Source organism: Quercus suber, unplaced genomic scaffold, assembly GCF_002906115.3.
Source record: "Quercus suber isolate HL8 unplaced genomic scaffold, Cork oak 2.0 scaffold_5, whole genome shotgun sequence".
Taxonomy (NCBI): Eukaryota; Viridiplantae; Streptophyta; class Magnoliopsida; order Fagales; family Fagaceae; genus Quercus; species Quercus suber.
The window spans coordinates 3061951-3085090 of record NW_027069471.1 but is presented as its reverse complement, the minus strand read 5'-3'; the positions used below and the strand labels follow the sequence as shown (position 1 = coordinate 3085090).

At 35.2% G+C, this 23140-nt stretch overlaps 2 protein-coding genes across 3 annotated transcripts; both read left to right on the top strand.

Annotated features, from left to right (window-relative positions):
• Nucleotides 1-3562: 3562 nt before the first annotated feature.
• Nucleotides 3563-9598, top strand: LOC111997169 (uncharacterized). The gene is made up of 3 exons (XM_065772471.1): nucleotides 3563-4823; nucleotides 7511-8056; nucleotides 9287-9598. Exons 1-3 carry the CDS (start codon nucleotides 3984-3986, stop codon nucleotides 9398-9400), a joined length of 1500 nt encoding a protein of 499 aa, XP_065628543.1. The 5' UTR covers nucleotides 3563-3983; the 3' UTR covers nucleotides 9401-9598.
• A 6081-nt stretch (nucleotides 9599-15679) lies between these two features.
• On the top strand, nucleotides 15680-22130 carry LOC112039782 (ARF guanine-nucleotide exchange factor GNOM). Of its 2 annotated transcripts, none has more exons than XM_024072691.2 (3): nucleotides 15680-15874; nucleotides 17020-17799; nucleotides 17900-22130. In XM_024072691.2, exons 2-3 carry the CDS (start codon nucleotides 17071-17073, stop codon nucleotides 21578-21580), a joined length of 4410 nt encoding a protein of 1469 aa, XP_023928459.1. In that variant the 5' UTR covers nucleotides 15680-15874; nucleotides 17020-17070; the 3' UTR covers nucleotides 21581-22130. The 2 variants fall into 2 exon arrangements, with proteins under 2 accessions (XP_023928459.1, XP_023928458.1); XM_024072690.2 differs by having other exon boundaries at nucleotides 16980-17799.
• Nucleotides 22131-23140: the final 1010 nt, after the last annotated feature.

Below are 23140 nucleotides of genomic sequence, written 5' to 3'. Positions count from 1 at the left end.
ATGTTGTGCTAAATATAAGGATATGGATGGAGAAATTATAGTAATAGTTTTATGTAGAGTCTTTTTTTTTTCCCCAAAATATGGAAGAGATTTAAAAAAAAAGAAAAAAGAAAAAAGGAAACGTGAGATGTTTAACGTGGATAAAAAGTGGGATTTTTTAAAATAGAGCTTTCTTTTCTTTCAAAATCATATATGTTAGTACCTAAATTAAGGATATGGATGGAGAAATTATAGTAATAGTTTTATAGTAGGAGTTCTTTTTTTTTTTCCAAAATATGGAAGAGATTTAAAAAAAAAAAAAAAAGGAAACGTGAGATGTTTAACGTGGATAAAAAGTGGGATTTTTTTAAAATAGTACATGGTTAGTACATGGATAGATTATATATATATAATAAATAAATAAATAAAGGACAAAGTACAAGATGCAAATACTTTGAATTTTCGAAAAAGAGAAAACAGTAAAAACGATTTTATTTTCATTAAAAAAAACGTATTATTTAATTCAAAAAGTTAATTAAAGATAAGAAGAATATACTTAGTTTAATGCTTTGGTCTAAATTTAAAGTGCGATTTTTAAAATAGTACATAGAAAATGTACTATTTAAATAATGGAGTGCATGATCAAGCAATATCGAACATGCAGGCCATTGATGAGTATTATGTGCGGTGAAATAATTTTTCATCACACCCTTACGTTTTTTTTTTTTTTTTTCTTTTTGTGATTGGAAAATGTAGTAATCCAAAATTATAATAAATGCTTTAAATTAACTTTTACCAAAAATTAGTAGAAGCATCCAAATCCAATCCAAAATGCAAGCCATGTATCAGTATGTCCCACGTAATTAAGAGTATTTTTTTTATGGATAATTAAGGGCACTTTAGTAAATAAGAGATTAAAAAAGTTTTAACGTAAAACAACAATATTTTTCTTTTCTGACTTTGGTGCCTCTTTGCATATTTGTTTGATATTATATTTATATCCGGTAAAGTAAGAAATTAAATGTACATTCAAATCCTTTAAATCATCACCTCCACAACTCTCAACTTCTAAACTCACTAAGCCACTTCTTCTCTCTCTTACCTTTACACACAGACACATAAAATTACAATCAGACACATTATTTTCTCATCCAAATTAACCAAAATGGCATGGTTTTTTTTTTTTTTTTTTAAGCGTGTGAAATGAGTACGGATAATTTAATCTAATTTTAACTATAAATGATTCTGTGAAATAAATTAAACATTTTCTAAATTATATTTTCATCATATTGATCTAACAAATCATAGCCTAAATTTAAATATATTCTCAAAACTTCTAACTAAAATAATAATTTAATAATTTTAAGAAGTGTAACTTATTTCTCCTATTTTATTAAAAATTTATTACAATCACACATATTATTACAATTCTTACATGTGATAATTTGTTCAAAATTAATTCACTTTATTGAGGTTTTAATACACCCAATTGTGACACGGAAAAATCTATTGATTATTGTGTATGTATGCGCAACAACCAGTATAAATTTAATTTAATTTTATGTAGAAATGAGTTCGCAAAATACAGCGATGGTGAATACCGATGACATAGAACGTCATCGAGAATGATGGAGATATTATGCTCGCTTGAGAAGACAACGTAAGACAATGAAAGCAGAAATATTCGATTGGCAAGACGCCGTACTAATTACTCAAGACAAAGACAACAAACTTTGGGTGGTGATCACATTTTAGTGGGAGGCCCAGCAAATTTAAATGAAGAAGATGTTGTACATTCTAATTCAACATCAACAAACCCATCACTAATATCACCTAATCACGAGAATAGACAAAGTCATCGCCTTACACATATTCGTAATTTGGCACGCAATATGCAAGTTGAGCATAGGGCTATGCAAGAAGTCAGTGGTGAGATTATAGTTTTGTATCTTTAAACATTCTTCATTGCTTAGAATCTTATTATTTTGAGAAAATCCATGAGAGAGCCCAAATACTTTTTTTTTTCTTTTTTTTTGGGGGGACGTGTGACTGTGTTATAAGCATTATAGTGATTTTTTTTTTTTGAATTTTTTTTTTGGAAGAGAATATATTTGAAATTTAAACAAATCTTTATCACATCAAATCTATACCGACTTAAAGCATGGTTAGAGAAAATGAACTTGTCCACATCAATATTTGTTTTTTTTTAACTTTGTGTGTACGCATATGCTTGATTTTTGTATATTTGGTTGCATGTTTCTGTTGTTAGGTCCAAGATGGGCCTATTTCTATTCATTGGTTGGCCTAACTTAGGTGTTAAAAAATTGAAGCCAGCTTATGCGAAAAAAATTTCAAATGTTGACAATCTAAAATGTACCTAATCGGTTACCTTATAAGTTAAAGGAACTGTACAACCTAGCAATTAGGTAGTGCACAACATGTTTAGCTAAAAAATAAAAGGTAACGCACAACATGTCAAGAAGTTGGCAAGAGCGTGTGTTATACAGTGTATTTTAAGAACCCCAAATCTCAATTATCATCTAATAATAAGCTATTTACTTAAAGTCTGTTTGGAAATAACTTATTTAGTTGAAATAAAAAATTGTTTGCTAAAAGTACTGTAAATAAAATTAAAAGTTAGTTGAAATTATATGAATAGTATCAAAAAAATGTAATTAAACAAAGAAATAATACCAAAAATAAGTTAAATCGTAAAAAAAATTGCCCATATAAGCTATCTCAAACACAATTTTATTATCAAAGAATTTTTAGGTATTAAAAAAATGTAATTAAACAAAGAAATAATACCAAAAATAAGTTAAATCGTAAAAAAAATTGCCCATATAAGCTATCTCAAACACAATTTTATTATCAAAGAATTTTTAGGTATTACATGGCTTTCCTTCTCATTTGTCCTTTTTTGCTTAAACAAAATGGAAGGAATTTTTTGCTGCCACACAATGAATTTTTGGAATCTCACACCTGGCTGTTCCAAAGAATTGACACAATATTTATTAATCAAAATCTTCCGAGGTTGACTAAACTAATCAATACTTTTTATTAGTTTTTTTTTTTTTTTTTTTTTTTTTGAGAATCTACTTTTTATTAGTTTTAAACAATGACTAAACTAATCAATACTTTTTTTTTTTTTTTTTTTTTTTTTTTTTTTTTTTGAGAATCTACTTTTTATTAGTTTTAAACACGAAACAGTCCGAACTCACTAATAAATAAATCAATATGATGTACTACATATATAGTATATTTTGATCTGGAGGGAAATTTTGAAATGGGATTACATCCATATTTTTAGTTGTTTAATGGTAACTTTCCCTTATAAGATTTTTAACTGAGTTTTTAAAAAGGAAAGATTACCATTTTTTACTGTTGTACTATTGTAAATCATGAAAATGACATCATTATTAAACCCAAAAAAAAAAAAGTCACTAATCTCATATTTAAAAAAATGCATGAAAATTAGTTTTTGCTTGAGTCATAAATTAAGCTTTCCCATTAACTTTCTCCTACAATAGAGGAAAATCAAAGCCACCCACAATAATGAACTCTCACCACAGACCTCTCGTTGACGTGTACAATAAAAATGACCCAATTGACAAAAAAACCAAATCTCACTACTTCCATTTACTCATGCCTTTAAAAAAAAATTGAATACCCATTTGGTATTTGATTACTTGCTTTAAAAATCTGATTCCTCTTACTATTTTCAATTCTCTCACATAACCCATTTCTTGTTTGAAACCAAAAGGCTTTGCATCATTGTATGATCATTCATATATAGTGGCACAACAAAATCAAACCCCCAAGAATCTCACTTTCACTGAGAATTTCAATTCTTGGGAATCAGAATTCTTCTCTTTTTCTTTTGGGTGAAAGTGAAAAGCTTTTCGCTCAAACGGTACCGTTTCTTGAATTACAATTCTTTTCTCTGGGGGGTTTCAACTTTCAACGAAGTTTATGAAATTAGAAAAATAGAAAAAGCAAGAAAGATGACTCAGACTCGTTCGGAAACGAGTCATGATCTGAGTCATGACCCGTTCAAAGCGTCCAAGCTCTTCGCTTTCCCCGAAAAACCGGCCGATTTTTTCTACCTCTTAATGCGTCTCGGCCTTTTAGTTTGTTTCGTAGCGTCGGTTTCGATCGCGCTCCTCTCCGCCTTCTCGTCTCGGACTCAGTGGATGCCTTTCCCGAAACACCTAATCCGAAACGTTTCGGTTGTCAGCGAAACCGGAACCACCAACATCTCCCACATACTTTTCGGCCTCGCCGGCACGGTTCAGACGTGGAATAAGCGTAGCCGATACAGCGAGATCTGGTGGGACCCAAACGCAACGCGCGGTTTCGTCTGGCTCGACAAGAAACCCACCTGGGAAAACTCTATCCGGCCGGGAGTTTCGGTGCCGTACCGGGTTTCGGAGGACTGGACCCGGTTCAAATTCTCAAGCTCGCAATCGGCGGTTCGGATCGCCCGAATCGTTTCTGAGAGTTTCAGGCTCGGCTTGCCCAACGTAAGATGGTTTGTCATGGGAGACGATGATACGGTGTTTTTCACTGAGAACTTAGTTTCGGTGTTAGCGAGCTATGATCACAATGAGATGTACTATATTGGCGGGAACTCGGAGAGTGTGGAACAAGATGTGATGCATGCGTACGGTATGGCCTTTGGCGGTGGCGGTTTCGCTATTAGTTACGCACTCGCGGCTCAATTGGTCAAACTAATGGACGGCTGTCTCGATAGGTACTTCAGATTCTACGGCTCTGATCAAAGGGTTTGGGCTTGTGCTGCAGAGATCGGTGTCCCTCTCACCACACAACGTGGCTTTCACCAGGTACGTACTTTTCTTTGTCCCAAAAACAAATATTTAGTCGGCACAAAAAAAAAAAAAAAAAAAATCACAACTTTTTGTTGTAACAAAAAGTAGTAAAACGATAAATTCACATTAAAGTGATATGGATAGGTAAATTCATGTTAAAGTGATAGTATTAGATAATCAATTACGACTCTTTACGGAAAAGTTGTGAGTTTGTTTGTGATATTTGAATGCTTTTGGAATTGCCACGTGTTGGATTTTTGAATGTTATTAGGCAAATAAGTCCAAGATTTGAGGAGCCACTCACTCAACCAACCGTTTACAACGGCTGGTCTATGTTCTTTCTGGGTTTCCGCCACGTGTAACTTCTTTTTCTTTGCCTGTTCATTTTGCCATTGTGTTTAGTTTCTCACCTTTGGTTTTGGCTGAGCAAGCCAAAAAACCAAGTTTGAATGTCACCATTTGTCGGTGAAGAAAGTAGAGGTGTTCAATGAGATATATCGCCCTACTACGTACGTTCTCTTTAACCAAAACTTTGCTCTTTGGGGACCAATACTCGTATTGGTTTGTGTTGGTGTGGTACCTTCACAATTTATGCATTCAGAATCATAACGTGTTACGTGTTGAATGGTAAAACTAAAAGCCTCCACTTTCAAGTGGAGAAGATGCTTTCTTTCTCACGCTCATACTGTTTTGCAATTTTGCAACTATTCTTATTGCATGCGCTTAACTTTTTTTTTTTTTTTTTTTTTTTTTTGATATGCTAAATAGAGTTGAAGCCTTGAAGCCCTTTACTTCATTTAATTATGGGCACATATAGGAAAAGTGGGTGAAAACGTGTACGAATTGAGAAAATGTTATTATTTAAATTAGAGTTTTACTAGCATATGCTTAGGCCTATGTTANTTAGACACAAAGTGGCATAAGAACATGGATTTTCTTTTCCTTGGTATAGCAAAAATGTTCGTCACCACTTTAGAATCTTAGATAACGGCATTGTTGTACGAGGCCGAATAGGTTTGGGGCCCGGGGCAAGATAAAAATACAAAGAATCAAATCTTTGAGAAGTTTAGTAGAACATGTTCGTGTTATTAGGGTTGGGGGTGCGGCTTGTGACCTTTACTAAAACTTTTGATTCCTTATTATAATATGATTTTATTTGCTAATAATGTTAGTTTTGATTAGATGGGCTAAATCACAATGACCATAGCAAACGGTAAACACTTTTCTTATTCTTTGGAATCACGAAAATATTCGCAACCGTAAGGTAAAGTTTTTTTTTTGACAAGACTAATGACAAACATTTTCCACTACTCCAAGTCTTTTCAATCCCACCCACCAGCAATTGTCCTTTTGCTTTTTCGAAAGGTCTCCTCTGTCCTTGTGTACTGCTAAGTCTACATCCACAAAACCACTCCATGCGCGGAAGGTGTCCTCCTGCGAATTACAAGCGTGAATTACAAGCGTTTCGCTTGTAATTCAATTCTTTATTTTTTGATGATGACTTGACATGTGTCAACAAGACTTTTATTTTTTTCTCTTTTCTTTTTTTTTTACCTTTCTTGGTCAGAAATGAGAAATCGAAATTTGAATCTAATTCTGCGGTCTTTTAAGACCTTTAGGTCAACATTTGATGGTCTTGACTTCTTAATTAATGCACCAAGAAATCATGAAAATGTTTGGTTTGTCTTAGCTATCTGAATTTTTTACTTTTTACTTAGGCCTTCTTCATATTGCTAATTCAATTGGGGCAAAAATTGGTTCATATTATTTTAAATGAGATTATTATTATTATTTATTTATTTATTTATTTACAATAGAAGAAGGGATTTTAAGAGGTTGAATTATAGTGCGACGATAAGTGTCTTTTAAGTTTTAACAAAAACAGATTCGATGGTCTTTACTTCTTAATTAATGCACCAAGAAACCATGAAAATGTTTGGTTTGTCTTAGCTATTTCCTGATTTTTTTTTTACTTTTTACTTTGGCCTTCTTCAGATTGCTAATTCAATTGGGGCAAAAATTGGTTCATATTATTTTAAATGATATTATTATTATTATTATTTATTTACCATGGAAGAAGGGATTTTAAGAGGTTGAATTATAGTGCGATGATAAGTGTCTTTTAACAAAAATGACAGATCATAGATTCGAGTCCGAGAATCAGTCTCTCCAATAAATTAGAGTAGACTGCTTACCATGACCTATCTTATATTTCTCAAAAATGAGATTTTTATATACTAAATGCAACTTTTTTTTAATAGAAGAAATGAATTTGAACTTACCTTCGTTAGTTAGTTAACTCTTAAAATGTTAAGATTTGAACTAAATTTGTTTGCTTATTTCGGATCAACTGTTATTTAAAATCAATATTCTATGAGATTCGATATATGCATGATATTGCTCGTTATTATGTTGTTATAGATCTTGTCTTCCTCAATTGCTATTTAAAATCCCATGATAACATGCCTGTGGCAATCATTTTTCTTTTCATTTCTCATCCTTTGACAATAAATATGCATGCTCATTGCTCATTATAACTACTGGTTTAATTAAGTCAATTTGTTGAACAATTGTATTCTAGTGATTAATTTAAAGCCAAATTGTGTATACTAGTATGTCTTTGCTACTTGTTTGCTACAAGGTATATGATGATCTTTTTCTTTTTTTCTTTTTCTTTTTTTTTTTTTAATTTTAAATATCAGTTTGATATCAGAGGGGACCCTTATGGTATTCTAGCAGCACATCCATTGGCACCACTTCTTTCTCTCCACCATCTTGACTACTTGAACCCAATGTTCCCTAACCAGACCCAAATGGAGTCATTGAAGTTCCTCATGCAAGCATACCGGGTCGACCCGGGCCGGATTCTACAACAAAGTTTTTGCTACAACAAAAGGAGTAACTGGTCGATATCAATTGCATGGGGATACACCATTCAGCTCTACACATCGTTGTTAACGGCTACCGAATTGGCATTGCCATTGCTGACCTTCAAAACATGGAGGAGTTGGAGTAATGGACCTTTCACATTCAATACCCGACCCGTGAGTGGTGACCCGTGTGCACAGCCTGTTACTTATTTTTTGGAGAAAGTTGAGGAGGTGGGGAAGAGTGGGAGTCTCACTACGTATAAGAGGGTTGCGGCTAAGGAAGGGAAGAGTTGTGGTACACCAGAATATGCTCGTGCAATGGGTGTGGAGAGAATTGTAGTCTCCTCCATGAAGATGGATCCAGAGAATTGGAAGAAGGTTAGAACTTTTAAACTTTCAAATAGGGTTAATCATCTTTCATAAGAAAGATGAATACAGCTTGGGTTTAGTGCTTTAATGCACTGGACATGTTGGGATATGAACGCGTGTATGCAATCTAACCTGTCAATTGCATACACAATCCCAATCAAAGAAAGATAAGATAAAAAAATCAATTATAGTTTTATGGTTTTTTTTTTTTTAATTTTTAATAATAAAACAAAAACCAAGTTACTTATTTTTTGGAGAAAGTTGAGGAGGTGGGGAAGAGTGGGAGTCTCACTACGTATAAGAGGGTTGCGGCTAAGGAAGGGAAGAGTTGTGGTACACCAGAATATGCTCGTGCAATGGGTGTGGAGAGAATTGTAGTCTCCTCCATGAAGATGGATCCAGAGAATTGGAAGAAGGTTAGAACTTTTAAACTTTCAAATAGGGTTAATCATCTTTCATAAGAAAGATGAATACAGCTTGGGTTTAGTGCTTTAATGCACTGGACATGTTGGGATATGAACGCGTGTATGCAATCTAACCTGTCAATTGCATACACAATCCCAATCAAAGAAAGATAAGATAAAAAAATCAATTATAGTTTTATGGTTTTTTTTTTTTTAATTTTTAATAATAAAACAAAAACCACCGTTAGATTTTCATGTGAGTGCCAATTTTATTTTTAGACTTTTGAAAAATGAACCTCCTACGTATAATTAAGCTTTTGACAAATCAAACATTTTATATAATCTTATTATTTTATTAACTTTTTACTATGGATTTAATGACTTAATATGTAGATGATATTATAATGACTTCTTAAACTTATTGATGATGTGATAGAAAGTATATGTGCTGTATTTTATTTTTAATAATTTTTATAACAAGTAGGAATGTGAGACTTTGAATCCTAGTTCTATATTTTGACAACAGCCAAAATGCTACTGTGAATATACATGGATATCTCTATTAATAACTACCTAACATAGGAGACATTTATATAAACCACCAAATATAGTTTTTTTTTTTTTAATAAATAGTAATACTTATTAGAACACACACCAAACATGATTTATTGATGTGACATTTGATATGATATTGATTACAGTATAGCGAATAAACCTTTCAAGGTTTTTGGCTTTTGGAAAAATGCCAACAAATTAAAGCATCTTGTTAGTGTTATTTTTAGTGTGCAGTAGTGTATGGTGGACTAAGCCAATTTTTATTTGATTGTATGAGCAGGCACCACGTAGACAGTGCTGTGAGATTTTGGACAACGGAACCAAGTACAAGAAGAGTAGCATTATGGTAATTAGGATTAGGAAGTGCAGACCCAGGGAAACTATTACCATCTAGATGTGGGATTTTTATACTTGGAGGTGAGTCCCCTTTTGTAAATATTATGCAGAATTTTCAAATAATCTAGTGAAATTAATACACAGAAAAGAAATAAGTAGAGCAGCTAAGTTAAAGTAAGTTTTAGATAATCACTTCACCCGAAAATCTCTTTTGTTTTATTTTCTCTTTTTCGGGGTGAAAATCTCTTTCTTTTTATTCTCTCTTTGTTGTGTGTGTATGTGTGAGTTATGTAAATATTCAGCAAAAAAGATGAAATTACAATAAATTTTTTTTGCTAAAATAATTACAAATAATTGGTTTCATTCTTCAGAGATACTATAAAAAGAACCATCCAACATAAGAGGATCCAAAGGTGATGTTTTCTGATTTTAAGAAAGTAGTCAAAAGTAGTGATCGCACAAAAAAGAACGTCTAATTTAAAGAGTTGTGAACAAAGCATAATGATATACTTTGTGGAAACTGCGTTAGTCATATTTTGCTGCGCAGTTGTCAATTAAACATCAACGCCACATCCAGCANTAACATCCCAATAAATTTACAGTTAAGTTGAATTTTCAAATGGGTATTAGAGTTAATTGAATGTGATTGTGCTTATTATTAAATATATAATATGATGATGTGACATATTGAAATTGAAAGTGTAAAACTTAAGTTTAACACTAAATCCTTATAGAATTTAATTTCAAATATACACAATTTTAAAACAAAAAACCTAAAATTTAATAAGTTTTAAATGAGTTAAAATTAAATATTTAATAAAATTAGATTTGAGAAGGCATTTTTCCTCCCAAGTTTGACCTAGTATCATTATCATTACAAATAAATTTTTTTTGCTAAAATAATTACAAATAATTGGTTTCATTTCTCAAGAGATACTATATAAAGAACCATCCAACATAAGAGGATCCAAAGGTGATGTTTTCTGATTTTAAGAAAGTAGTCAAAAGTAGTGATCGCACAAAAAAAGAACGTCTAATTATAAAGAGTTGTGAACAAAGCATAATGATATATTTGTGGAAACTAGCGTTAGTCAATATTTTGCTGCGCAGTTGTCAATTAAACATCATCGACGCCACTCCACAGCGAGTGCCGCACTACATGATTTGCTCTAAGCTTTAGTTAGTAGGGGTGCTTTTTGGCAATTCAACAAGTGGTAAATCCTATTAATAGTCAAACTGCAATTCTTCGTGGCTGGGAAGTAAAATCAGATTAATCATTATTCATAAGCAAATTACAACTTATCCACGTGTAATTTGACCGAAATTTAAGTTATTTATTTGTAATTTAAAATTTGACACTTTACTCACCTGAGGTTATCTCAGTTAGAGTTTCGTAACTCAATTTTGTTAAAAACATGATTACATATGTAAATTTATTCCACTTTTATGTCTTTCACTCTCTCTCCTCCAAAAACACATTAAAAAAAAAAACATAAAAATACAAGTTCAAATAAGATCAAAAAGAATTCAGTGAAACATTTGCATCGTGGAATTTCAAAACACAAGTAGACAACTTAAATTTCAATCAAATTTCAAGTAAGTAAAGTGTCAAGTTTCAAACCACGATTGACAACTTAAATTTCAGCCGAACCTTGTAATTTGCCCTTATTCATTTTAAGTGTTAGAGCACTCATAGCAGTGGTGCTAAAAAGGTATATTAGTATTTTTAGCTCTTTAAACACCTAAAAAGCATGCTCCAGCAGTAGAGCTAAACTTATTTTTTTTAGCTCCATTACTATAGTGCATATCTATAGATAGATGTGCACTATAACTGAGAGCTAATAAATATATATATATAGATATATATATTTTACTCCCAGGTGGATTAAAATAATAAAAAGTGGTTCTCTCTCTCTTAGTCACTCCAGAAGCTCTCAAAACTCTCTCAACATCACTCTCTCAAGCTTCCTCATTCATCGCCGCTAGCCTAACTCATCCTCAACGTTGCCACCACCGAAACTCAACGTCACCGACCCACTAGCCGTCCCAAGCCGCCAATCAGCTTCAGATCCACGCCGCCATCCACCTCAGACCCACGTAGCCGATTGGAGTGCTTGCTCGTGGATATTGGGTACCTGACTGAGAAACCCATGAAGCTCGCCGACCCAACCCTTTTGCCAACCCAACTTGCAGACGTTGTGCTTGTTTGTGATTGGTGATTTTTTATTTTGTTTGTGATTGGTGATTTTGTTTGGTTTGGGTTGAGGAAAAAGATTGGAGATTTGGGGTTTTTTTTTTTTTTTTTTTTTTTTCCAGCTATGGACTGGTGGTGGTGGTGGTTGTGGTTGTGGCTAATGGTAGAGGTAGTTACGGTTGATACTGTGGATTTTTTTGGGTAGTGGGATATACTATTTATTATAGTGGTTATATTATTTTATTGTGATGTTTACATTATTTTATTGTGTTAAAAGCTAAAATAAATCTACTACTGCAGCATGTGTATAGGTAAAATAGATAAAATAATTTTTGGTGGAGCTAAATAACTAAAATTTTAACTCCATAGCTATGGATGCTCTTTACTTTATAATCCTACAGCCTAGAGAAGTATAGGGCATGTTGTTTCCTTCGATTCTTTTTTGCAATCTAAAGGCCTGTAAGCAAATGTGGGCCTGGATGTAAACAAACAGCATGTTATGTATCCCACATACAGTGGGCTAGTTTTGATCAGTTGGTTGGCCCGTCGGCCTTGGCCCAATTGATAAATGGGTCAGAACTCCAAACCACTTTCAAGAATGAATAACCCATACAAAGACACGGTGGGGAAAAATAAAAATTGGAAAGGAAGAGTTTCATCGAGACAGACTAGTCAATTATTATTATTATTTTTTAATTCGATACTTACAATGGAGAATGAGAGATTTAAAATATAGATGTTTTTATTAAAAATAATAAAATATGATAACCAAATAAGTTATAAGGCTTTTGGCAACTTGTCAACTTCTTATTTCTTAAATTAACCATTCTCACCAAAAACATAAAAAAATAATTTAATGCCCTCCTATTGTTAGGGCTATGATAACAAGAAAGTTTATAAATACATAAAATTTGAAATTTGTTAATGTTTTAGTCTTGTAAATTGTTAGTTATAGGTAAAAAAAAAATAATGTTAATGGTAGGCCTTATGAGAATCAATACAAGTTTGCCAACTCAACTGTCATACAAAATATCACCAAATTTTGTGTGTACATAGAATTGTTCCTATGATAACCCATATACTTGATTTGCTTATGAAAGATTAGATCGGTTTATAGGTAGGATATTGTGGCCTATTAAAAAAAAATTATTTACCTTCTCATTAATTTTTAGTAGAAATAAATAATTTTACAAACATTTTACTTTTCTTTGTCAAACTCAATTGGTCCAATTCCACAAAACAATTCAAGTAAATTTTCGTATAGCCTTCAAGAAATATTCCAGCTATTATAATTTATAATATTTGAAATTATCTATATTGAAAAATTGTATAAATAATTGATAAATGTTGCATTTTGGCCTTAAATTTTGAGGTTATTTTTATTTTGACCCTTTATGCTTTAAAATTTATATTTTAATCCTTCACATTTGATATTTATTTTTTATTTTTACTAGTGTTCATTTCCGTTAATAATATGTGATGATGTATGGAATCAGTTAGTTGAATACTTCGGCTTCGGTGGACTACAGCGGTAGCGGAGGCCTACAAAGAGAGAAAGCAGTCAAAGGGTGACCAGGGTGAGCCGGCCAAACACCCTCCGACGATGAAGTTAGTTTTTCTCTTCTAATGGAGTTTCAACTTTGCTCAATGTAAAATCTCAGGAAATTCATACCTTTGCATGGTGAAGACCGGGCCTTATATAGGGTACTCTAGGGCGGTTACTAGTTCAATAACTTCCCCTAGAATCTTGGAATTCGGACATAACCTCCTCAACGGCTACAAAAAATCATAACCGCCGTTGGAAGTTACATGCAGTGGAGGGATTGGCGGCGATGAACGCGGGTCGATAAACCGCTACGAAGTTCGCCAAGTGTTTGCGTAGTTGTCCATGTGCTCTGCGCATGGACGACTCCTTGTTGTGTCGTGTGGTCGTCCATGCACCTTGTGCATGGACGATTCTCTCCAATTGATTCCCTAGAGTAATCAATTGCCCAACATCCCAAGGACGAGATATTTGGACGAATTGAAGATGGCCTAATGTTTGGCCAACCGCAACTCTCTGGACGACCCTTCTGGACGAACCATAGATGTGATTTTTGGTTATACATCAGTTGCCCCCTTGTCCAAAGCGTCGTCCAGGGACATTATAGGGATTTTATCCCATTTATGTGGCCGCGTGTCACGATTTAATTCGTTGAGCAATAAAATCGATTGCGTTTCCCCACACGATTGCCACGTGTCATTTTCTTAGTGGGTGGTGTCGCTTCGCTGACCCCACTTCTGGGCCCTATAAATTGGCACATTCTCTATCTTGCCCTTCACCTTTCTCATAAACTTCCTTCCGCTATCTCGTCCAAGAATCTCGTCTAGCGTTTCGTCCTAGTTCTCAGGTACTTCCTCTTCTTTTTAGGTTTTCGTCTACACCTTTACTTTAGTTATTTCTTCGTCCAGTAGTACAGAGAGAGAAATAGATGAGTATCAGGACGTCTCGTCTGGAAGCTATGAGAGTGGTGAGAGTAGTACTAGTTTAAGTAGCAGTTCCTCAGACGAGCAGTATTCGTCTGGGGTGCCTGGCATTTCCTTAGAAGAATTTCAGGAAATGCAACGTAGGATGGCTTCTGGGACTGGGGCTAGCTCAGAAAGATTAGATCGGTTTATAGGTAGGATATTGTGGCCTATTAAAAAAAAATTATTTACCTTCTCATTAATTTTTAGTAGAAATAAATAATTTTACAAACATTTTACTTTTCTTTGTCAAACTCAATTGGTCCAATTCCACAAAACAATTCAAGTAAATTTTCGTATAGCCTTCAAGAAATATTCCAGCTATTATAATTTATAATATTTGAAATTATCTATATTGAAAAATTGTATAAATAATTGATAAATGTTGCATTTTGGCCTTAAATTTTGAGGTTATTTTTATTTTGACCCTTTATGCTTTAAAATTTATATTTTAATCCTTCACATTTGATATTTATTTTTTATTGTTACTAGTGTTCATTTCCATTAATAATATGAATTTATGAATTCCACAATATTCTAGATACAATATTTCATAAAATAGTTAAATATGAAGTGCTTGTTTGGCTAGCTTATTTTTTGCTAACTTATTTTACTATTTAAGTTATTTTTGGTATTATTTATGGGTCTTATTGTACTATTTCAACTAACATTTACCTTTATTTACATTACTCTCAACAAAATATTTTCAGTTTCAATAAAATAAGTGGATCCTAAACAGACTCGAAGAGCACTTAACAACCAAACAAAAACAGAGTCCAAATCTTCTGTCCCACACTTCCTACCCCACTATATACTCCACAAATAAAAACATGCCACATGTACATCTAATTTATTAAATGCGAAATTTATGCATTCTATTATTTCAATTTCCTAAAATAAATAAATAAATAACCTATCATATTTAGGTAATTGAAATAATAGAATGCATAAATTTAGCATTTAATAAATTAGATGTACATGTGGCATGTTTTTGTTTGTGGAGTATATAGTAGAGCAGGAAGTGTGGGACAGAAGATTTGGACTCAAACAAAAATGAACAAATGTGTCAATATGAAAAATGATTAAAATAAAAACTTTGAAACTCAAAGAACCAAAATAAACCCAAAATTTTAAGGCTTAAAAGTGCACGTTATTTAAAATATTGATTTGCATTTATTTCTATTTAATTCCTTTATATAAAAAAGAAGTAGAATCTTTTCAAATTTCATGATTGTTATTCTTTATTATCAATTTAAGGTACCAACCATATATATTTATTCTTTATTTGGTGATTAAAAAAATTATAAATCACTAAGACTACCTGAAACTCACAATTCATCTCAAATTCTCCACCATAAAATTGAGCTCGAACTTATAATAAATACTCCCCTTTTAAGAAATTCCTTTGACACATATTGTAGCGAACCTTACCCGCCTCCACAAGTACCTTCAGTAACGCGCCTGTCAAAATTGTCACAAAAAGATCCTTCTGAGTCAAAACATCCCGCCTTAGCAAGCAAGATAAAAGTTCGCCACTACAATTACTTAAACAAAAGAGCACGCCGCTTTAAGTCCTGTCTTAAAAAAAAAAAAAAAAAAAAAAATCACGGACACACACAAAAAAAAAAAAAAAAAAAGGAAAAAGAAAATCTATTTCCTTGCGATTTTCAATTTTCGATGTAAACATTATTTTCCAGGGAATTCATTTTTCCCAGAAATTTCCCTCGTAAATTTCATTTCCCTCAGTCTTCCTTAGCTTTTTCCACGCTCCGACCCAAATCTCTCTCTCTCTCCCAAGTTCTCGGACGAATCTCCGCCGTTGGATCCGCAAAGGTACGCTCATTTCCTTGATCGATCTCTACTGTTCTTGCTTAAACTACTTTTCTCTACTGTTATTCCTAGCTGCAAAAGAAAATGCAATTTCGAATCTTATTTATTTATTTATTTATTTTTAGTTAATTTAATTCGCAGTGGAAAAATTGACTTTCATTTTTTGTTTTTTGAACTAAGCCAAACACTCGTATTAGACTTGATTTGAGTAGCATCTTCTAGACCACCAAACGGGGGAACGATCTGCCGTTTACTTTTTCTCAGCTCATTCACTGTTTTGGTTAATAGTGTTGAAAAAAATTGGATCTCAATTTTGTGCATGCAATATTTATAGATTTATATATATGTGCGTGTGTGTGTGTTTTGAGTAGGTGGATTTGACTTGGATAATTTAAATTAGGGTTTTAGTATTTTGAGATCACTAAGAATTTCAAGTGTATAAAATTTGTGAAATCTTGAGTGGAATTAGAAGTGCAATGGTGTGATCATGAAAATGTAGTGTGCTTATAACTAGAAAGAGTTAAGACTTTTGGGAAAAAAAAAAAAAAAACTGTATGTAAACAGATAAGCTAAAAGAAAAATTTGTTGGCAAACGCGCACTGAGTGTGAGTTGGCTTAACTGGTAAAGTCTCTTGTTTGCACCAATGATGGGGTCACTCCCGTTGTGTATCCCAGAGGCTGACCCAACGGGCCTCGACTGAAAAAAGAAGTAAAAGAAGAAGAAGAAAAGGCTTGGAGCTAGCTAGATGGGTCGTTTTTATTATATGTTTATGCGAATAAAACTTTGAGCTAACTTGCCAGTTACACTTTTACCTCAGAACACTAGTGATGGTAGATTTTGAGAAGTTTGTGCATTTGATGTCCTCTATTTTTATTCAGCTTATTTGCTTAAATTCACTTTTCATCTCGCCCTTTAACATATAAGAAAATGAACTAACTTATTTACTTAAAGGCACTTTTTGTCTTGGCTGTCAACAAATAAGGTAGGTAAAAATAAGGAATGCCAAACTCATTGATGTGTTTGGGATTGTTTTGCAGTTTGCTTCATTCTAACTTATTTAGTATGTGAAAAATCCATGAAAATTATGTCTTGGTTTTTTCTATGTAGGTATGTTTTGCTTAGGTTCCTCTACCATCTTTTGTAGCAGTTGATTTAGAAGGGTAGACCTCAGGTTCTATACAACAAATATTGTTGAAAAATGGGGCGTCTAAAGCTGCAAACTGGAATCAATTCAATTGAGGAGGAACCTGAGGACTGTGATGTGAACTATTCTAATAAAGCTACTCTGGCATGCACGATTAATTCAGAGGTAGGTGCTGTATTGGCAGTCATGAGGAGAAACGTAAGATGGGGGGGTCGTTATATGTCAGGTGATGATCAGCTAGAGAACTCTCTAATTCAGTCTTTGAAGGCATTACGGAAGCAAATCTTTTCATGGCAACATCCATGGCATGCTATCAACCCTGCCTTGTACCTCCAGCCATTCCTGGATGTGATTCAGTCAGAAGAAACTGGTGCACCAATCACTGGTGTTGCTTTGTCATCTGTCCACAAGATTTTAAGTCTTGATGTAATTGACCAAAATACTGTAAATGTTGACGATGCTATGCACTTGGTAGTTGATGCTGTCACTAGCTGCCGATTTGAGGTGACTGATCCTGCATCAGAAGAAGTGGTACTGATGAAGATACTACAGGTTCTTCTAGCTTGTATGAAAATTAAAGCATCCGTTATGTTGAGTAATCAGCACGTTTGCACGATAGTGAATACTTGTTACCGAATAGTTCACCAAGCAGGATCAAAAGGTGAGTTGTTGCAACGTATTGCTCGCCACACAATGCACGAGCTTCTTAGGTGTATATTCTCACGCCTCCCTGATGTTGAGAACACGGAACATATGAATGGTGGTAATACCATCAAACAGGAGGTATAAGTGCATTTTCATTCCTATTTTCCTGTTGCAACGTCTCGTTTTTCTCTGACATAGAGTATAATTCTTTTATTTATTTATTTATTTTTGGGTGCAGATTGGCGGGCTCAATAATGAGTATACTCTAGGGAGTGGAAATTTTGAGAATGGCAACATGAGTTCCGATTATGATGGTCAGCCATTATCCACAAATTTTGCTTCCAATGCTTCCATGGGTTTAGTTGCAACTGCAATTGATGAAAACATTGGTGGGTCTGGTGGCGGAAAGGAGGCAGTTTCGTATGACTTGCATATGATGACTGGGCCATACGGGGTCCCCTGCATGGTGGAAATATTCAACTTCCTATGTTCTTCGTTAAATGTTAATGAGCATATGGGAATGGGCCCCAGATCAAATACTATAGCATTTGATGAAGATGGGCCTCTCTTTTCACTGGGTTTGATCAATTCGGCTATAGAATTGGGTGGGCCCTCCATTCGCCGTCATCCCAGGCTATTGAGTTTGATTCAGGATGAATTATTCCGTAATTTGATGCAATTTGGCTTGTCAATGAGTCCACTTATTCTTTCAATGGTGTGCAGCATGGTTCTCAATCTGTATAATCATTTGCGAACAGAACTCAAATTACAGCTTGAGGCTTTCTTTTCTTGTGTGATTTTGAGGCTTGCACAAAGCAGATATGGGGCTACATACCAGCAGCAGGAGGTTGCCATGGAGGCTCTTGTTGACTTCTGCAGGCAGAAAACATTTATGGTAGAGATGTATGCTAACTTAGATTGTGACATAACTTGCAGTAATATCTTTGAAGATCTTGCTAATCTGTTGTCAAAAAGTGCATTTCCGGTGAACTGCCCTTTGTCATCAATGCACATCCTTGCTCTGGATGGTCTTATTGCTGTTATTCAGGGAATGGCCGAGAGGATAGGCAATGGCTTGGTTGGTTCAGAAAACTCCCCAGTGAATCTTGAAGAGTATACTCCGTTTTGGATGGTGAAGTGTGACAACTACAGTGATACTCGTCATTGGGTTCCATTTGTCCGCCGAAGGAAGTACATCAAGAGAAGGTTGATGATTGGAGCTGATCACTTCAATCGTGACCCCAAGAAAGGGCTGGAGTTTCTCCAAGGAACACATCTCTTGCCTGACAAACTTGACCCCCAAAGTGTAGCCTGCTTTTTCAGGTATACTGCTGGGTTGGATAAGAATCTTGTTGGTGATTTCCTGGGAAACCATGATGAGTTTTGTGTTCAGGTTCTTCATGAATTTGCTTGGACTTTTGATTTCCAAGACATGAATTTGGATACTGCATTGCGGCTGTTTTTGGAAACCTTCCGTCTACCTGGAGAATCACAAAAGATACAAAGGGTACTTGAGGCATTCTCAGAGAGATACTACGAACAATCGCCACAGATTCTAGCTAACAAGGATGCCGCTTTGCTATTATCATATTCACTCATTATGCTCAATACAGATCAGCACAATATACAGGTGAAGAAAAAGATGACCGAAGAGGATTTCATCCGGAATAATAGGCACATCAACGGGGGCAATGACCTACCTCGCGATTTTCTGTCAGAGCTGTACCACTCAATTTGCAAGAATGAGATCCGCACAACCCCAGAGCAAGGTGCTGGTTTTCCAGAAATGACCCCAAGCCGGTGGATTGACCTAATGCACAAATCCAAAAAAACCGCTCCATTCATTGTATCTGATTCCAGAGCCTACCTTGACCGTGATATGTTTGCTATAATGTCAGGCCCAACAATTGCCGCTATCTCTGTGGTATTTGATCATGCAGAACATGAAGAGGTTTACCAAACATGTATTGATGGATTCTTAGCTGTTGCAAAGATTTCAGCATGCCATCATCTTGAAGATGTGCTGGATGATCTGGTTGTATCTCTCTGTAAATTCACAACCCTCATGAATCCATCATCTGCTGAGGAACCTGTGCTAGCCTTTGGTGATGACACGAAAGCAAGAAAGGCAACAGTGGCAGTTTTCACTATTGCCAATAATTACGGTGATTACATCCGCACTGGTTGGAGAAATATTTTGGATTGCATCTTAAGATTGCACAAGCTCGGTCTTCTTCCAGCTCGCGTGGCCAGTGACGCAGCTGATGAATCTGAACTCTCTACTGACACTGGGCATGGGAAGCCACTCCCAAATTCTTTATCTTCAGCTCATATGCCATCCATGGGTACTCCTAGGAGATCCTCCGGATTGATGGGCCGGTTTAGTCAGCTCTTATCTCTTGATACAGAGGAGCCAAGGTCCCAACCTACTGAACAACAACTTGCTGCTCATCAACGCACCCTTCAAACAATTCAAAAGTGCCACATCGATAGCATATTTACTGAGAGCAAGTTTCTGCAGGCTGAATCTCTATTGCAGCTTGCAAAAGCACTCATGTTGGCTGCTGGGCGACCTCAGAAAGGGAACAGCTCTCCTGAGGATGAAGATACTGCAGTTTTCTGCCTGGAGCTGCTGATTGCTATTACCCTGAATAACAGGGACAGGATTGTGCTTCTTTGGCAGGGTGTTTATGAGCACATAGCCAATATTGTCCAGTCAACTGTTATTCCTTGTGCCCTGGTAGAGAAGGCTGTTTTTGGAGTCCTCCGTATTTGCCAACGGCTGCTTCCCTATAAAGAGAACCTTTCTGATGAACTTTTAAAGTCGCTACAACTTGTTTCGAAGCTTGATGCCCGGGTTGCCGATGCATATTGTGAGCAGATTACACAGGAAGTGAGTCGCCTTGTGAAGGCAAATGCCTCTCACATCAGATCCCAATTTGGGTGGCGCACAATTACATCCATACTTTCTAACACGGCTCGACACCCAGAAGCTTCTGAAGCAGGGTTTGATGCACTGTTGTTCATAATGTCTGACGGAGCTCACTTGTTGCCAGCCAATTATGTGCTCTGTGTAGAAACCTCAAGGAATTTTGCAGAGTCTCGTGTTGGACAGGCAGAAAGATCTGTGCGTGCATTGGATCTTATGGCGGGCTCTGTTAATTGTTTAGCAAGGTGGGCAAGTGAGGCCAAGGAAGCAATGGGGGTGGAGGAGGCTCTGAAAATGTCTCAGGATATTGGGGAGATGTGGTTGAGACTTGTGCAGGGATTGAGGAAAGTTTGTTTGGACCAGAGAGATGAGGTTAGGAATTATGCTCTATTGTCATTGCAAAAGTGTCTGACAGGAGTGGATGAGATCCACCTTCCACATGGTTTGTGGTTACAGTGTTTTGAGATGGTGATCTTCACAGTGCTTGATGACTTGCTTGAAATTGCACAAGGGCAATCCCAAAAGGACTACCGAAATATGGAAGGCACCCTCATCCTCGCCATGAAACTCTTGTCAAAAGTGTTTTTACAGTTACTCCATGACCTCTCACAGTTATCTATATTCTGCAAACTATGGTTGGGTGTTCTCAGCCGAATGGAAAAATATATGAATGTGAAAGTTAGAGGGAAGAGGAGTGAGAAGCTTCATGAGCTAGTTCCTGAGCTCCTTAAGAACACTTTGCTTGTTATGAAAACAAGAGGTGTCCTTGTGCAGAGGAGTGCATTAGGTGGAGATAGCTTGTGGGAACTAACATGGCTACATGTAAATAAAATCTCTGTGTCATTGCAATCTGAGGTGTTCCCTGACCAAGATTTGGAGCCATCACAGCATAAGCATAGTCAAATAGGGGGAGGTCTGGTGTCTGATGAAACAGGGTCTAGTCCATTAAATGAAACAGCGGCCTCTGAAAGTGCTGGGATTAGAGGCTAGCATATTGTACAGTGTTTTGTCAGCCAGGACTTATCTTGTTAATGAAATGTTAATAAGCACACATGATCATGGGCACTGAGCCATTACTTAGCAGACAGTCTTTCTTAAGAAATTTGAATTTACAGAAGCTGATAGACCATATCTTAAATTTGGTTGGAGCTGCTAGATGTGAATTGGCTTGGAAGAGAGGTGCCCTGGCAGGTTGGTCAGTTTGCTGGTACCTATCTTGATTTTTTTCCAGTTGGTGTTCCTTCTAATTTTTGCCTCCAGGAGACCTTGTTACAGTGTTTTTTTTTTTTTTTTTTTCTCTCTGCAAAAAATATGGGTTTCTCTAAGCATGGTATTATAGTTTCTAGGCTTTTAGTAGGTTGCTAATTAGGCTGAGAATTCAACTTTTTTCCTTCCCCTTCCTTTGGTTATTTTGAAAACCTTGAGGGGAAGGAATGGATTCAATCCGGAAATGTAATAGAATGTAGTCATCTGTTAGATTGCTCATTAATGTACAGAACTTAAAATTGCTACTTCTCACTTATAAGTACTATTTTACTCAGCATGATACTCTTTTTAGTGTTGTTTGGCCTAAAACTTTTCCAACTGCCATGAATGATATGAACAATTCTTCAGCATCCCAACGCTTGCAAGTTGTCAATGTTAGTGAATTACGCATTTCACGTTTTTATCTTGCAAATGTGGTCGTTTGATGAATCATTTTTTACGGCACCTGCAGCAGTATTACATTTATGATGCAAGTCTTCCAAATTTAGGGGTTTTATTTTTTATTTTTTTCATGAATTCCCAAATTCAGATTTTCAGAAAAGAAATTCTTAGATGGCCCCAGAGGCTTTAGCCGAGAAATTACCAGAACTATCTAATTATAGACCGAATGTTGATTTTTCCAATCTGCTCTCACATAGTCATTTTGCTTGTGGAGTCGTTAAAAGTGACCGAGTACTTATTTTGCTTACAGTAAGTGAGGGGGATTCATTCAACTCAGTTTCTCACTTTCTCCTCCATGGAAGAATTGGGTAATGCCATTAAACTACAAGGTCATTGCTAGAGTGAATGAATACATTTCTAATGCTAATTAAACCATACTGGATCAACAAATATTTTGCAATAGCTAAATGATGGTCATTGGTAGAGTGAATGAATACATTTTTAATGCTAATTAAACCATACTGGATCGACAAATATTGCCAACCAAGATGAGGCGGCAACCAATATTTGTCAACCAAGATGAGGCTACCATTATTAGGAGGAGAATGCATATATCAGATGCATGCGGTGCTTTCTCCTAATCAAGAGCTGTCCAAGACAGATGGGTCAAGGTCAAGTCAACACAGCATCTACTTATAAGTTGGCCCTGAACTTGGAAATGGAAAAGACCCAACCATCTGATGGGAATTGGATATGGAAGCTGAACCATCTATTATGTCTAACCATTGTTATATGGTACGGAATCCAGAGCACCAAAGAAGATATATATTTAAAAAAAAAAAAAAAAAAACACTTCTGATTTATGGTAGATATTCATTTATAATGTATGTCACACGTTTGCCA

Bases quoted from the DNA above. Each gene is read 5' to 3' on its own strand.
- LOC111997169 (XM_065772471.1), top strand. From the start codon at position 3,984: ATGACTCAGACTCGTTCGGAAACGAGTCATGATCTGAGTCATGACCCG. The intron at 4,824-7,510 runs GTACGTACTTTT...TTTAAATATCAG, and splicing joins CACAACGTGGCTTTCACCAG to TTTGATATCAGAGGGGACCC. The intron at 8,057-9,286 runs GTTAGAACTTTT...TTGTATGAGCAG, and splicing joins ATCCAGAGAATTGGAAGAAG to GCACCACGTAGACAGTGCTG.
- LOC112039782 (XM_024072691.2), top strand. From the start codon at position 17,071: ATGGGGCGTCTAAAGCTGCAAACTGGAATCAATTCAATTGAGGAGGAA. The intron at 17,800-17,899 runs GTATAAGTGCAT...TTTTGGGTGCAG, and splicing joins GTAATACCATCAAACAGGAG to ATTGGCGGGCTCAATAATGA.